The sequence below is a fragment of the Macaca fascicularis genome, chromosome 5 (assembly GCF_037993035.2).
Source record: "Macaca fascicularis isolate 582-1 chromosome 5, T2T-MFA8v1.1".
NCBI lineage: Eukaryota > Metazoa > Chordata > Mammalia > Primates > Cercopithecidae > Macaca > Macaca fascicularis.
Window position 1 is genome coordinate 19,981,759 of NC_088379.1, and position 17,733 is coordinate 19,999,491.

General features: G+C 38.9%; 1 protein-coding gene across 12 annotated transcripts in view; it reads right to left on the reverse strand.

Annotated features, from left to right (window-relative positions):
- Positions 1-17,733, reverse strand: part of KCNIP4 (potassium voltage-gated channel interacting protein 4) — a 1,214,918-nt gene that overhangs the window by 109,691 nt on the left and 1,087,494 nt on the right. For all 12 annotated transcript variants that reach the window (XM_045393214.3, XM_005554562.5, XM_045393212.3 and 9 more), the window contains one exon: positions 14,786-14,910. In XM_045393214.3, coding sequence (XP_045249149.1) covers positions 14,786-14,910 — 125 coding nt within the window. The remainder of the gene's footprint in view (positions 1-14,785; positions 14,911-17,733) is intronic.

Genomic DNA, 17,733 nt, shown 5'->3' on the forward strand with positions numbered 1-17,733 from the left:
TTCGACCTATTTATTCTGTCATTTTTATTTATAAAATATAGATTAAATCCTTTCACTGCTTTACATCTCAACAATTAAAATTTCTAATCCAATGTACCATCATAACTTGGCTAGCCTACTGCAATATCTTCTTTACCTATTCTTTCTTTATTTTTCCTCCATGACCAAATCCATTATTTGCCACATAGAGTTTTGTTTTACAAACATAAGCTTGTGTCATTATCCTACTTAATCCTTTAATGATTTCACATTACACAATGAGTCAAATCCAGCCTGCAGGACTCTGCTTGACTTGCTCTATGTCTACCTGGCTGGTCTCATCTTATAACGCCTTCTCCCTCAATCACGGTGATTTGGTCACACCAACCTCCATCAGTTTCTTAAACACAATAATCCCTTTCCTGCCTTAGGGGTTTTGCACTTGCTGTGTCTTCAACTGGGAATAACTTTTTCCTCGCTTCTTTCATTACTGGTTTTCTCCTCAGGTCTGCCATTAAAAAACCCTCCACTTCAGAAAGGCCTATATCAACTTCAGAAAGTGCTATATCACTCAGATTTCTCCAGAGAAGAGAGATGATTGGATCTATGTCTATCTATCATCTATCTATCAGTAGATTTATTTTAAAGAATTGGCTAATGTGATTATGGGGAATGGCAAGTCCAAAATCTGTAGGGCAGGTGAGCAGGCTGGAAACTCAGGCCAGATTTCTACATTATAGTCAAGGCAGAATTTCTGCTTCTCTGGGAAACCTCAGTTTTTGCTCTTAAGGCCTTCAATTGATTGAGTGAACCCCACTCATATTATCAAGGGTAATCTGATTTACTTAAAGTCAACTGATTATAGATGTTAATCACATCTACAAAATATGTTCACAGTAAAACATAGATTAGTATTTGACCAAACAACTGGGCACCCTAGTATAGCTTAGTTGACATATACAACTTATTGTCATAGTTTCTTTAGGTCTCCTGCATCCATAGGAGTCTCTTTCACAGAGTTCTGTCCTTTTTTATTTCCATTGGATGTACCATAATTTGCCCTTAAGTAATTCTTTGCTGATTAATTTCCCCTTCCTCCACTACACTGTAGTGTCTATCAGGTGAGAACGATTCTGTTTTGCATCAATATATATCCAATACTAGCAAAGTCCTTGGAATATATTAAGCATTCAGTAAGTAGTTGGTGCTCGATGCTTAATATGTGTTTGTGAAAACAATTAACAACCACAGGGAACTTGAGACGAAAAGTTTTGACCCAATCTTCTAAAATTTTATGGGAGTTGGAATACCAGATGTTAAGCATAATTTACTAAAATGTGAATAGACAAGAAAACAACTGATTATTTCTCATTTTCTTTTGACACATTCTCCTCCCTTGTATTTTCCTGAAATTAAATTAGTCAACACAGATTTAAGAGGACTTAGAGTCTCACACACTCAGCCCAAATATAGCATTGAAAAGACTTCCAAAGCTTTGGCAACATATTTTATTTTAATAAAGATTTGAATGCCTGCAGGATCACTGGAATAATTGCCAGTTACACTTCTATTAATGAACACATTTAAATGGGGATTGTGAAAAGCAGAAAATGATCTGATTTTATGGAGTACGTTTACTGCCAGCAATGTACAGTGATGAATGGTGCCCTAGAATTTAATTTTAGTTTTAGCCACAAAACAGCCAAAGTTGCAGGCTCTTTAAAAAAATACGTACTGAACTTGAAAAATTATTTATTGAGTTCTCAGTGTATATATATATATGTATTATTATTATCTTTTTTTTCCTTTGAGACAGAGTCTCGCTCTGTCACCCAGGCTGTAGTACCGTGGCACAATCTTGCTCACTGCAACCTCGGCCTCCCAGGTTCAAGCAATTGTCATGCCTCAGCCTCCCGAGCAGCTGGGACTACAGGCATACATCACCATGCCCAGCTAATTTCTTTTGTGTTTGTATTTTTAGTAGAGACGGGGTTTTGCCATGGTGGCCAGGTTTGTCTTGAACTTGTGACTTCAGGTGATCCACCCATCTCGGCTTTTCAAAGTGCTGGTAATACAGGTATGAGCCACCGTGCCCAGCCTTAGTGATATATTTTTGTGAACCAATTAGTTCTTTCAAAAAATAAAGAAGAATAATGCTGTTAAAGTTACCACCCTTGCACGGGGTCTGTGCGGTGAAGACTAGGTTCTATGTGCAACAAGTTCTGTTAACAAGCCTCTTTGGATGAAGCTGCTTTTGAATTTGTTATGTACTCAGTTCTGATGTACAGTGCTAAGGGAAGTAGAAAATCTCAAAGGGTTCATAAGACAGAGTCTTAGTATTATTTCTAAATACTGGTTCTTCAAGTGATATTTGAGTTTGAAGTACATCAGTTCATACTGCTCCCAGACTAAAACAAAAAAAAAAAAGTCTTAGGAGGATTAGCTGAATCTAAGGAAACTTTTAGGAATATTAACCAGAAAAATTCAGTAGAAGCAAGTTTTATTGACTTTATCAGAATGCTGTTTGTTCCCCCAAATCCAGCTTCCCCTATTATATTTATACACTGATGTTTAGCCAGAAACTACATTTCCCAACTTCCCCTGTAGCTAGATGATCCTTGTGACTAAGTTCAAGCCCCTAATGTGAATAAAAGTGATGTCGAGACTCTTCATGTTATCTTTAAATGAAGAGTCACTTACCCCTGGACTATGACTACCTCACTTGCCCTCAGGATCTGAACATGACAGTGACCCAGTATACAGGATACAGATGGTAGTAAGGGATAGCAGGACAATGTGTTGGAAGGAACCTGGGTCCCTGAATGACGTCCTGCTGGAGCAGAGCTGCCACATCAGCCTGGACCAAACCAACTATGATTTGAAAGAGAAAGAAAATGGGAGCTTTCTTACAGGATTGTTGCAGATGAATCAATAAAGAAAATCTCGAATTCTTTAGAAAGACTTTTAATGAATTTTTATATTATTTAGAAGTTACTTTTACATAAGCTGTTTTTAAAAACTACCTACCTTTTTATGTTATGTCTTTAAGACATCAAAAATTATGCTAACTCTTGATTTTTGCAAAATCCCAGTGAGGGAATCATTATGAGAAAGATTATGTTAGCTTCTTGAGGAACTCAAGGGACAGAATAAAAGTAACCACAATAAAGGCACTATTTTCAGATTTGTTCTCTGACAACCCTTCATAGGGCTAAGAACAAATCTGTGTTTTCTAACTTTTTCTGGGCGGTAACTCTCAAATTTATATGTGTGAATATACGTATAACATTATCATTGTGATAAAATTTATAAAATGTTATCTAACAAATAAGTCATTAGACATCCAGTGCTTAGCATGCACCCAAATTCAACTATATTCCGATTTGAATACAGCATATATATCTACAGAGATATAGATCTATAGCTATAGTCATACATAATTTTTCAAAAAGCAAGTATCTATAGATATCTATCTTTATATAAGAATATATCTATACATAGAGATATAAGAATATATTAGATTCCCCTATCATTAGATTTTTCAAAAAGCAAATAGATATCTATATTGTATACAATGTATATATCTATATTGGATAAAGATATATAACTATATAATTTTTCAAAAAGCAAATTTATATACATATATGTACGTAACGTGAATCAAAGTTTGAAAGTGGGGAAAATAAACTTTAAGAAAGAACTTCTAGATTATAACACAATTCGGAGTACTGGCATGATAACAGTGGTCCTAATAGTGTTAATGATAATAGCGATAACAATAATAGCAGCTGCATTTTGAGTGTTGTCATAAGACAGGGTCCGTGCTTTTTGCTTTACATTCATTGTCTTTGCAAAGCATCTGTGAGATGTTATTCTTCAATTTTGCAGGTGACATATGAAACCCAGGGAGTATCTTGCCCAAGGGTAACCAGAACTGGAATCTAATTACATTCTAAATTTTACCTCGACATATGTCCATTTTTGCACAGAAACGAGTTAACATAACAGGTGTGGTGTGAGATCACTGTCCTTAGAAAGGCCTGCTTGCAAGGCTGGCCACTTGGATTTTGGGAGCGTGTCTACCATTCTTTGAATTCAATGGCTCACTGTGCTTAAACTGTTTATGCAAACAATATGGTTTATGTTGAACATCTGCTTTGCTTCTTGGAGTCTGGAATTTAGGTACCTGCTAAGTACTGGAGGTCTAATGGCTTCCTTGCTAGATAACATTTTATAAATGCTATCATAGTGATTCATTGCTGGGGGAATTAAGCATTTTCTGTGAGACTTCACTCAGAAAGAATTCTTGGAAGCTTGCCTCAGGTTTCCTCCAAACATTATCCCATGTGCCTTTTCCCTTTGCAGATTTTGCTTTGCATTCTTTTGTTGTAATAAATCATAACTGTGTGATTGTATATTGAGTCTTGTACATCCCCTAGCAAATCATCAAAATGGGAGATAATCTTGGGAGCCCCTAACATATCTATCTTTCATGTCATTCTCTCATTTGGAGAAAATAAAATTTTATTTTCTACCTGAGTACATAGGAAGACTGTGTTTCTCAGCCTGTCTTGAAGTCAAGTTGGACCATATTACTGATCTCTGATGGGTGGAATGTCCGTTAGTCCAAGATAGGCCCACCAAATGCCCCACACCATCTTCCTGCTCTCAACTGAGGACCAGATGCAGATGACCCAGTGGAGGAAGCCGACACCACAGGCAATAGTGGAACCACGAGATGGAAGAAGTATCCTCAATAAATGAGTTGAACAGAAACCCCATCCTGTCCCCAACTGAATCACACAGGATTAGGAAATGAAAGAGAAACAAACATTTGTTGTCTTAAACCACTGAGATACTGGAGCTGTGTGTTGCAGTATTGATCCTATTCTGTTTAATACATACGGTGATGTGCTGGATACCAACACCCCCATCTCCTTCTTCTCAACTTTGAAATATGTTGCAAGAGTGAAAGGGATTTTTAAGACATAGAAATCCCATTACTCATTTGATAGAATAGTATCTGATGGGCAAACACAGGACATGAACAATCTACCAGATGGAGAGTCTTGCAATGGAATCAAAGGAAGTTCTTTGTTATCATTTGAGATTGCTCTTAACATTTTTGAGTAGTACTTGATAAAACACATAGAAGGTTTTAAACTACTGTGTGTAGTTCTTATACTACAGGAACCATGCTCTTTTGCTCCCCCTATTATTAGATTATTTTTCAAAAAAAGCAAATTAATAGCACTTCAATTTTACTCAGTAGACGTGGAAGGAACTAAAAATAAGAAAGTGAGAGAATATAAAAATTTTACTGGGCTGGCCTCCAATCTTTTTGTTTGGGGTCATTCATTTGTTCACATATATTTATTGATTACCTGTCATATACAAGACACAGTCTGAAGGGCTGAGAATTTTGTAGTAAAGAAGGTGCAGTGCCTGTTGTCAGGAAGCTTAAAAAATAGGAGAGGAATCAACAAGCGAAGAGGAAACCCAAAATAAGCACAATGATGGGAGCACACAGCAGAGTCTCCAAACCTACTTAAGGAGATATCAGAGAAAGCTTTTCCACAGATAAGTCTTTCAACCCCAAAACTCTCACGATAGCCCTGAGTCCTCCTCAATTTCCTTCACGTTTTGATCCAAACCATCACGACATCCACTCAGCTCAACCTCCACCATATATCCAAGCCCATCATTTCTCTCCTTCTCTACTTGCTACTATCCTGGTCTAAGCCACATCTCCTTTCTATCTTAATCTCTTGGACCAGCTTTCTAGAGGATCTCCAATTTTACTTTGACGTCCTACACTCCATTTTGCTTAGAGTAGCGTTCCAGGGCCATCTTAAAAAGAAAAAAAAAAAAAAAAATCAATGCTTTATTTGTATCTGAACTTTTAAAAACTGGTAGTTCCCCACTATCCTTAAAATAAAATACAAACGATGTTCCAGGTTTCAGTCACTCTTGCTCACTCTTGCCTCACAGTTTTGGGCTGCTCTTTGTGCCTAGAATGTACTTTTTCTACCTTCTCATGGCTGTGCCCTTCTTGACATTGTAAATACAATGCAATGCCACTTCCCTTTCTCTAGCCGCCCCACCGAAAGAAACTTCCTGCTCTGCTTCTTTGTAACAAATGTTATCCTCCTTCTACCACAACTAGATATTTTCTTATTTAACTATGGGTTTGCTTTTTGCCCCTCTTTTCTATCTTCACTATCTTCACCCAATGGAATATAAACTCTCAAGAAAAATTACCTTTTTTTGCCAGTATATCCTAAATACCTTTCACAGTGATGAGCGTGAACTCAGCACTCAGAGAATAAATAATGAAAAAATATATTGAAAGGAAGTCTAAGTATAGATGTGGAGAAGGTGTGGGCATTGTCCTGATGAAGAAGGGAGTTGTGGGAAGCAACATTTCTCGCAGGAGAAAAAGTCCAGGTCAAGGCCCTTCAGAGGGGTGCACTTCAGCTGCAGGCAGTTCCTTCTGGCTGGAGCAGAGTAAATAGGGAAGAGCGAGGGGTGAGATGGGAAAAGTCAGCAGAAGCTGGTTGGTCAAGGTCTGGCTGATCATGGACTAGTTGAGTCATTGCAGTATAGACAGCATCTAACCCAATATCTGACTTATAGTAGATGTTCAAGAAATATTTGTTGGGTGAGCGTGTAAGACAATTAAGTCTCTCTTCTAATAGCAAAAAAAAAAAAAAAAAAAAAAAAAAGCAGCTGCCAGCAATTGGTTTTACATAGGAACTGACTGGTTTCTATTTGTTCTTTAGAAACACCTTTTCAGTTGCACAGTGGAGAATGGTTCAGGGGAAGACAGGACTGTCGGCAAGGAGTCTGGGCCATTGCAGACATGCAGATGAGAGGTGACGGTGACAGTGACAGCAGCGTGTGAGAGGCAGGGCAGTGGAGAGAAGGAAAGGCAGAGGCAGATGTGAGAGATACTGAGTTTGGAGATTAATTAGAAACAGGAGGTTCTGAGGGAGGAGCCCAGAAAGACAACTGGATTTACCCTTTTATTTATTTATTTATTTTGAGACAGGGTCTCACTTTGTCGCCCAGGTTGGAGTGCAGAGGCACAATCTTGGCTCACTGCAACCTCCACCTCCCAGGTTCAAGGGATTCTTGTGCCTCAACCTCTTGAGTAGCTGGGATTTCAGGTGCACACCACCATGCCTGGCTAATCTTTGTATTTTTAGTAGAGAGGGGATTTCGCCATGTTGGTCAAGCTGGTCTTCAACTTCAGGCCTAAAGTGATTCACTCGCCTAGGTTTCCCAAAGTGCTGGGATTTCAGGCATGAGCCACCATGGGCAGCCTGGATTTCTAAGTGACTGCATAAATGAAGGTAACATTTTTGTCAAAATAATCTCTCCACACAGATGTATGCACATAAAATACACCTATGAAAATAAAGGAGAAAACTAACAGCCTTCTTTCAAATTTTAAACTTATAAAATGTCATGCTAAACATTTTAAATCATACAGAGGATTAGAAGTTGAAATATCAAACTGTCCTAGGTACAGTAAACTTCTCATCCCACCTTACTAGAAGTTTACTGTACCTAGGACACTTTGATATTTCAATTTCTAATCCTCTGTATGATTTAAAATGTTTAGCATGACATTTTACGAGTTTAAAATTTGAAAGAAGGTTGTACACAGTGGCTCACGCTTGTAATCCCAGCACTTTGGGAGGCGGAGGCAGGCGGATCACATGAGGTCAGGGGTTCGAGACCAGCCTGGCCAACATGGTGAAATCCCGTCTCTACCCAAAGTAGAAAAATTAGCTGGGCGTGGTAGTGCATGCCTGTAATCCCAGCTACTCAGGAGGCTGAGGCAGAAGAATCGCTTGAACCCAGGAGGCGGAGGTTACAGTGAGCCGAGATCGCGCCACTGCACTCCAGCCTGGGCGACAAAGTGAGACTCCATCTCAAACAAAACAAAACAAAACAAAAAAATAGAAAGAAACAAATAAATCAAGAAGCATCTAAATGCCACAGAATGTATTAGATTGGTGAGAAAGTAATTGCGATTTTTGCCATTGAAAGTAATGGCAAAAAAACACAATTTCTTTCGCACCAACATAATGTATAACATAAACTAATGCTTAATGTATTTCAAGATGACATTACTTAGTCATTATGAATTCTTAATTACATTGTGAAGTTTAGTTAGTTTTGTACGTAGAAGAATAAGGAAAGAACGGAAGGGCTCTTATCTTTTAAAGATACTAAGTAAAACATTTATCATTTATCTTCTTACCTACATGGATATTAATATCCTAAATTTTGAAAGGATAGTTTCATGTCCAGAGAATCTAAGCCATTGTTCAAGCTCAGAAATGGCAGTGGTACGGTTTGAACCCCGGACAGCGCTTGCACTATGTCAGTCTTTGGAAGTCAAAAGGGAAGTCGTGTTAACTGCTTAGGCTTATAGACAATCATCCCTTCAGAAAGCCCTTCTTGTTGGAAATCTGACAGACCTGCTAAGGCAAAGGAAATAGCATTTTAACTCTGTTCTTACCTTAATTCTAAAGTACATGAATAACGCTTTGCACTTAAGAAAGGCCTTTTATCTGAGTCTTTCAAACGCTGAACAAAACCAATTATTACCCACTCTCCTTCCTGGTTGAAAGAGAAGATTTTAATCCCTAATTTGCTGACAGAGAGACAGAAGCCGGCAGGAATGAAGTGATTTACTGAGGGTCACAGAGTCTATGAAAGCGTTCAAGAATAACCCTGAGGGCTTGTGACAAAAGAGCAATTGCCTTATGCAGTTAGCAGTGAATTCCTCTGTTCTAATCACTGCATCTTATTGTTTCTCATGCAAAGTTTAGGGGAACTAAACTTCTCCTCTCTCCTTTCTCACCATAAATGGGACTTAGTGCTTTTTATGTAAATGTACTTTGTCAAAAACGTAGATCCCTATAATTTTATCCTCCACTTGTTTCACTTACTACAGAAGTCCCCAAACACTTCGAATGGGGTAGAAAAGCCCCATCAAAGAATTCAGATGACCTGCTGGTTCCTTTGGCTACATCATCAAAACTCTTGCAGAAATGGAAAAAAAAAAAAAAAAAAAAAGTATGGTTCTGTTCTTGATGAAATGCCCAAGGAGGGTGTCTGGATAACAAGCCAAACACTGAGAGTGGGGATTAAGTGCGTTTGAGATGTGACTGAAAACACGTTCAGCTGCTTTGCTCTACGGGGATCGCTGCCTCCTCACAAGCTCCACTGTGATGGATACACCGTCTGTGACCCCCAGTGAGTCACACCTTTTCGACTCTCCTCATCTTGAGTGCTGAGATATGCAGAGCGTGAGGTCCCCTGAGCAGACTGTGCCATGGTCAAGCCTTCATGATCCCTGTGACCCACACGTACATGTCCAGAAGGTCTCCTGGAGCCAGTAAGTCTGGGACAACAGGAAAACCACAAAAGAAGAAAAACGGCTAGTACCTGTCTTAGCTGATTAGGCAACCTTGCAACAGTCTACCCTTATAGCATGCTCTACCCTAACTGATCAATCAACCTCGTGACACTGTGCTCTATGACCCCTCCCACCTTGTGATAATGTATCTTGCAACCTTCTTCCCCCGCCCACAATAAATGGCCCCTAACTGTAACTTTCCACTGCTTACCCTAACCTATGAAATTAGCTCCAATCCCACCACCCTCCACCTCCCAAAAAGGGCTGACTCCCTTTTTGGACCCAGCCCACTCGTACCTGGGTGACTCAACAGCCTTGTTGCTCACACTTTGCCTGTTCAGATTGTCTCTTCAATTAGGTGCGTGCATAACACAGAGTTCATGGGATGAGATGCCACACCCATGATTGTACTACCCATTATAGGACTAGAGAGACTCTACGTTGCTGGCTTTGAAGATGCCAGCTTCCATATTACAAGGGAGCCTGCAAGAGGGCCAGGTGGAAACGGACTGCAGGTAGCCTCTAGGGGCTGTGTGGCCCCACATTGACAGCCAGCAAGGGGAATCTCATATGTGCAACCACAAAGAATTGAATTCTGCCAACAACCGCAGGAGCTTAGAAAAGGATCCACGATCCAGAAAGAAATGCAGCCCAATCATGATTCTAATGGTGGCCTCATGAAACTCCAACCAGAGCACTTAGCTAAGTCATTTCTGAGCTCCTGATCCTTGGGACAGTATGTTATGAATGAATGCTTTCTAAATCCATTACTAAATGGATTTAGAAATCCATTTAGTATTTGGCAAATAGTTACCTGCCAATAGAAAATGAATATAAACATCCTTCTATTTTAGATAAAAAAGATAGATAGTAACATAACATTTTATGTCAAAAGGACATTAGCAGGTATTAAAGTGATGCCTCAATGATATAGTTGATTCTAAGGGATCATTTTACCTATTATAATCCAGAGCAAAGAAAAAAAAGGAAGCGGGGAAAGACTCCATAGAAGAAGGAACCAGGTGTCTGAAGCATAGAGGTCTAACTCTTTGCAACTCATCCTGTGCCTTAAAAATGGGAAGAATAGGCTATATATTATTAATTAATGACAGAAAATGCCAAAGCGGCATTGGCATCACTATATTAAAACTTAATGCCCCAGTATATCATTTATAACCACCTAAAATTGAACTGAAGCTATAACTGGTTTTGAAAGAGTGCAGCAAAGCAAGATTATGAAACAGGTATATTGATATTTGTGTGACCTTTTGACCATTTGTTCTCAAATATGGCTTTCTGTTCACTGTCTGTTATAATGTAAAATATTCTTAATAAATTAAGGACTTCAAATTAAAAGAAAGAAAAATTCCTAAGCATCATTCAAGAGTTAACTGAATAAAAATCCTCAAAAATAAGACCTGTTACCTCTCTCCAACCCCTACACACACACATACGCCCACACACAACACACATGCACTTCACATACACACCAAAGACTTCATGAAGTTCCAATGTAGCTAGCCTAGTCATTGGTATTTGCCATGATAGAGCTCATCACTAACAGGTCACTTCTTTTTGTGCTAGAAGCACCTTGTATATGTTATATATCTAGTTCAGTGGTTCTCAATCTTGCCTGCACAACATAATTACTTGAAGAGCTTTATAATTCCTAATGCTGAAGCTTTTTCCTAGAGCAATTACATCAGAATCACCAAGCATAGTAGCCACTATTTTTAATTTGTAAAGCTCCCCAGATGGTTGCAACATGCATTTAAGTTTGAGACTGCTGATCTGTAGATAATAGTTTGCATTTTCTGCATCCTTCCTAATACATAATTATGTAGTCCAAAACCCAAACACTGCCTGGGAGGTATGTAGGCCAACCATGACTGTCCTACTTTGACGGATCATACAGCTGAGGTTGACCATTTGGGACCACACTACAATAACTCCTTTTTATTGAACTTCATGTTTATTGTATTTCTTTCTTTAAAAAAGTGCAATCTAGTTATCATTATCCCAGTTTATAGACAAAGACACATGGTCTCCTGAGTTAGAGGCAACTGCCCAAATGAGTAACATGACCTGAGGCTGAGTGACACCAAAGCTTATGATGCCTGCACAAAACAAGTGATTCTCAAAGTGTGGTCTCTGGACCAGTAGCATCAGCATCACCTGGGAACTTGTAAAAAAAAAAAAAAAAAAAAAAAAAAAAAAAGCAAATTCTGTGACCCAATCCCAACCCTACTAAGTCATAATCTTCCAAGATGGGGCCCAGGAATCTGTGTCTTGACAAGCCCTTCAGGTGATTCTGAGGCTCATTATAGGTAGACAGTGTACTATATTCTTCTGTCTCTATCAGCTGCTCACCTTTGGACACTCAGCATCTGGCAAGAGACCTAAAAATGTGTGGGAGCCTCAGTGAGTAAGATGGGGTGAGGGAGGAGATTTTTCTCTCGCTATCTTCCCTTCCTCTCATTTCCAATTTACATTAACAATCTATGTTGAAAATGTGAGGGGATGTATCAGAGATACCATATGGGAAAAAATTTGGTGGAGTTATGCTGGTCATATTTACTTGCAGGGGTGCCTGGCTATGTTGAGCTACTTTCACACAAGTGTGACCATTTTAATATGTTGACGAATGGTTTATCCTTTGAATCAAAGTATGGAGAGTTTTCAAAGTTTCATTAAAAATGAGTATCCCAACTGTTTCCAGGGAAATGAGTTTGTGATCTTAAGGGCTTTGGGGTAATTGGTATTCGGGGAACCAAGGCAGTTGGTTTCCTTTCTCGGATGGAAGCTGCTTCAGTTTACTACCATGCTATAAAACCCAAGTGCCGCTGACCTGCTTAGTGTATTTCTGCTATGCTTAGGGTTCATTTATTAGAACTGTACATTTGACTAGGGGGAAATCAAAATTAAAAGGCCACTCGTGTTTGATTTATCACTGATGTCTATTAATATTTTCTGAGCAAACTGCAAAGTCCTTTCTTTTAAAGAACTATATAAAATAGGCTTTTGGCATATTCAGGTCTGATGGAAATTTGTCTCATGGGGCGGCGTGAGATGGGAGAAAGAGAAAGCAATAAAGATAGAGAAGAGAAAAAAAATAGAGAAAGAGGAGAATGGGGAAGAGCTGAAAGGAGACAATAATTCACAAGGGGAAGAGACAGAAGAGGTAAACTAAAAAAAAAGGAGAGAAAGAAAGGAGGAGTGAAGAAATAAGAGGTAGAGTCAGAAGGATTAAAAAAGGGGAAAGGAAAGAGTTTGGGAAAAGCGGGGAAGGAGAGAAAAGGAAGAAGAGAAGGACATATGGGCAACAAAAGATAAAATAAAGCAATGAATGCAGACTTTGGAGCCTAGCAATTTATTGTGAAGTGGCACTTGTATTAGACATGCTGCAGAGATGCTGGCTCCAAAGGTTAATAATGGCAGTAATCATGATTCCAATTTATAGCAAATGCAATGAAAGGCAGCCAGACCCCAAACAGAGAAACCCTACGGGATGGCAGTGGAATAATAACATAGCAGCAGTCGAGGAATACAGGGATGCTGGGAGATTGGATTCAGTTCTCCTGTGTTCGACAACTATTTTGTATCTGGTGTACGATCCAATGTTAAAAAGAAAAAAAAAAGTATACTTATTACTAGATGTCTGAATCAGAGCAAAGAAGTTTAGGTGTTTACATGAACACATTTGAAGTTTTATTCTGTGATTTGCCTCCTCTGAGCACTGACTTTTGGTCCAGATTGGTCTTTTACACCTCCTTTCCTTTCTGTCCTTGCTGCTCATTGTTTCTCTACTGCCAGTGGTCAGTACCGCTGTTTCATTGCAAATGCCTGCTGTCTCTGAAGCAGAGCCGTTATAGAATAGGCATAACTACTCATCCTCTTTCCTAGTTGTCAAAGCCCTTTTCTCTTTACGCAGGTTTATTTATATGTATTGTCTTGATAGATTACCCATCAAGATTCCTTTTAATCAGCGGTTTGTGTGTGTGATGAGCACTCATCTCCATTATAATCTCCTCTGCCCCCATCTATTGCCACAAAGTCCTAGCTCTTTGCAGATCATTAAGTTTTGGAGGAGAAACAAACTTACTCTGCATAATAGAGGGAGAAAAACTTAGAAAGCCCAGGGCAAGGAGAAGGGGGTGAGGAGCAGAAATGGGAGAAAGACAGACCCCATTCATTCAGACAGATGGTGGAAACTTGTGTGCAGTGTGCATGTGGAAACCCTATAAAAATATTCTGCAGTGTCAACTACAGGTATGAATTCTCTGAGTAAATTGTTGTTGTGGATCCCAGAGAAGAGGCAGAGATTCTTATCTGGTCTGCATAAGGTTGGACAAAGGCAGCAGTTGTGGGGGGGACAGATGTGAAGAGGATGGAATTAGAAGAAATCCTTGGACATCACAGACTTCTACATGCCATGGAACTGGGGATCTTAGGGGATGGGTTTCAAAAGGGATCAAAGCAATTTAATTTGGATTTCCAGGGGTGCCTGTAGCTACGTTGGTTTCCATATGTATAAGAACAAACTATATGTTGGGGGGTGTATGCTATTTGATACATAAACATTTGATGCCTTTAAGGATGACCTGTTTTCAAATAGATTCATGACAACAAGTTTTCTCTCCCTGTTCAGACCATAAGCTCCATAAGGATAGAAGTGTATCTTCTCTGACTTTTGAATAACCTGCAGCATCTAGTTTAACCCTTAGCACATACAAAGTGTTTAGTAAGAGACTGTGTCTCATAGACTGCCTGGATCCACTCACTTTCTGTCACCCCATCCTCTGGGGTTTTTCCGGGCTCTCATTCCCTTTTGGAGATGATTCACCCAGGAGGGAGGGGCATCTGCACACCTGGATTGCAGAGAACCAGGTACAGTGATGACCTACAGATACTTCTGGTTTACAGACATTGGCAACATGGTTTTTTCAACTATGAAAGTTACAGTAATTATCCTCCAATGCCAGGAATGGAATCCCTTGATAGACCTCAATCTATATTCAAGACTCAAGTCAAGCACTAGCCTGTATTTAAAAACTAAAGAAACAATGGAGGTTTATTGAAATTATGTCATTATAGTTGACAAAGAGAAAATATTTCAACCAAGAACTGAATTGAATAAACCTTTCTCAGAAACTCTCTTTGTTTAATGGGCAATTACAGTGTACCAGCATGGGTGTGCCACAGAGAATCAAAGTCCACAGATACTGATTATATTCCTATCTAGGAAGGATCAGTATGAAATACACATATGATGGGGCTCTCACAGAATGGGATATTTTCCCCCTTTTTCTCTCATGTCTCAATATTCCTCTGGGAACTGTGTGAAAGTAAAATCAAAAAGAAAGTTCTTACGTTCTTAAATCCTCTGTAAAGGATCTGAAGCTCTTTCTTGGTAAATTTGCTCTGGGCTTCCAGAAGCTCAAGGGCCTCAGGCCGATGCCTGACAGTGGCCATCTCCAGTTCATCTTCCACGCTGTCTGTGGAAGAAAACAAGAAAGAGTCTTAGGACCAGCCACTGCTCACTGAGGCTTACACATAGCAACACAGGAAAACAGAAGAACATGTCTGCTAATGTCTGTGATTGTCCACAGAGGAAGGACCCTCAAAATGCCAATAAGGCCTTTACATTTCCCAGTTTAAGCGCATTAAGCTAAAACACTTGGACATGATTTTTTTTTTTGCATATTCTTGTCATTAATGTAGATATTACAACTCTAGCATTTTTTTTTAAGATAACAAAAAAGAGCACAGGAATTTCAGATAATCAGTGCATTATATGATTACTTCAAATAAAAAGTTTAAGTAGTAATATATATTACTCTATATCTAACAGTGTAGTAACATATATTTCTTTATTTTTTCCAACGTTTAAGTTCAGAGGTACATGTTCAGGATGTGCAGGTTTCTTACATAGGAAAACGTGTGCCACAGTGGTTTGTTGCACAGATCATCCCATCGCCCAAGTATGAAACCCAGCATCTATTAGCTATTCTTCCTGATCCACTCCCTCCCCCAACAGGTGCCCAGTGTGTGTTGTTCCCCAGCAGTGTGTCCATGTGTTCTCATCAATCAGCTCCCACTTACAAGTGAGAACATGCAGTGTTTGGTTTTCTGTTCCTGCATTAGTTTGCTGTAGATAATGGCTTCCAACTCCATCTATGTGCCTGCAAATAAAATGATCTCTCTCCTTTTTATGGCTGCATAGTATTCCATGGTGTATATGTACCACATTTTCTTTTTCCAATCTATCATTTGTGAGCATTTAGGTTGATTCTGTGACTTTCCTATTGTGAATAGTGCTGCAACGAACATATGCATGCATGTATCTTTATAATAGAATGAATTATATTCCTTTGGGTATATACCCTGTAATGGGATTGCTGGGACAAATGGTATTTCTGCCTCTAGGTCTTTGAGGAATCTTCCACAATGGTTGAACTAATTCACACTCCCACCAACAGTGTAAAAGTTTCCCTTTTTCTCTACAACCTCACCAGCATCTCTAGCATTTTTAAGGTACAGTTAGAAAAACATAAAAGATCACCAATAGTCCAACCTGGAATTTGTTTCTATATAACAACCACTAGTTATAAACAATGGAATTGTCATTTAATAATAATCAGTTTTGTGCCCTATGTATAATGCAACTACAAGATAGACTCTGCTAATGTTCTCTAAGGATTCCATTGAAATCGGATATTTTGCACAGCTACTTGGGAGGCTGAGGTCGGGGGATTGCTTGAGCCCAGGAGGCTGAGGCTGCAGTGAGCAGTGATGGCACCACTGCAGTCCAGTCTGGGTGACAGGATGAGACCATGTCTCAAACAAACAAACAAACAAAAATAGAACCTTAGACTGTCAGAATTGAAGGACATCTGAAGAAAGATACAAGGAGACAGAGAAAGAAGGAAACCTCCCTAATTCATTCTATGAAGCCAGCATCACCCTAATAATAAAACCAGCAAATGACATAACCAAAAGAGAACACTACACACTACAGACTGATATTCTTGATGAACATATATGTTAAAATCCTTAACAAAATACTAGCTAGCCAAATCCAACAACATATCAAAAAGATAATTCACCATGATCAAGTGGGTTTCATACCAGGAATGCAGGGATGGTTTAACATACGCAAGTCAATAAATTTGATATACCACATAAACAGAATCAAAAACAAAAATCACATGATCATCTCAGTAGATGCTGAAAACCATTCAACAAAATCCAACATTTCTTTATGATTAAAACTCAGCAAAATTGGCATAGAAGGCACATACCTTAATGTAATAAAAGCCATCTATGACACACCCACAGCCAACATAATATTGAATGGGGAAAAGTTGAAAGCATTCCCTCTGAGAATGGGAACAAGACAAGGATGCCCACTCTTACCACTCCTCTTCAATGTAGTATTGGAAGTCCTAGCCAGAGCAATCAGACAAGAGAAAGAAAGGGCATCCGAATTGGTAAAGAGGAAGTCAAACTCTCGTTGTTTGTTGATTACATGATTGTTTACCTTGAAAACCCTAAGGACTTCTCCAGAAAGCTCCTAGAACTGATAAAAGACTTCAGCGAAGTTTCTGGATAGAAGATTAATGTACAAAAATCAGTAGCTCTTCTAAACACTAACAGTGGCCAAACAGAGAATCAAATCAAGAACTCAACCCCTTTACAATAGCTGCAAAAATATAAAATACTTAGGAATATACCTAACAAAGGAGTCAAAAGACCTCTACAAGGAAAACTACAAAACACTGTCGAAAAAAATCATAAATGACACAAACAAATGGAAACACATCCCATGCTCATGGATGGGTAGAATAAATATTGTGAAAATGACCATACTGCCAAAAGCAATCTACAAATTCAACGTAATCCCCATCAGAATACCACCATTATTCTTCCCAGCATTAGAAAAAACAATTCTAAAATTCATGTGGAACCAAAAAAGAGCCTGCATAGCTTCATAGCCAAAGCAAGACAAAGCAAAAAGAACAAATCTGGAGGCCTCATACTACCTGATTTCAAACTATACTATAAAGCCATAGTCACCAAAATGGCATGGTACTGGTATAAAAATTGGCACATAGACCAATGGAACAGAATAGAGAATTTGGAAATAAACCCAAATACTTACAGCCAACTGATCTTTGACAAAGCAAACAAAAACATAAAGTGGGGGAAAGGATACCCTTTCAACCAATGGTGCTGGGATAATTGACTAGCCTCATGTAGGAGAATGAAACTGGGTCCTCTTCTCTCACCTTATACAAAAATCAACTCAAGATGGATTA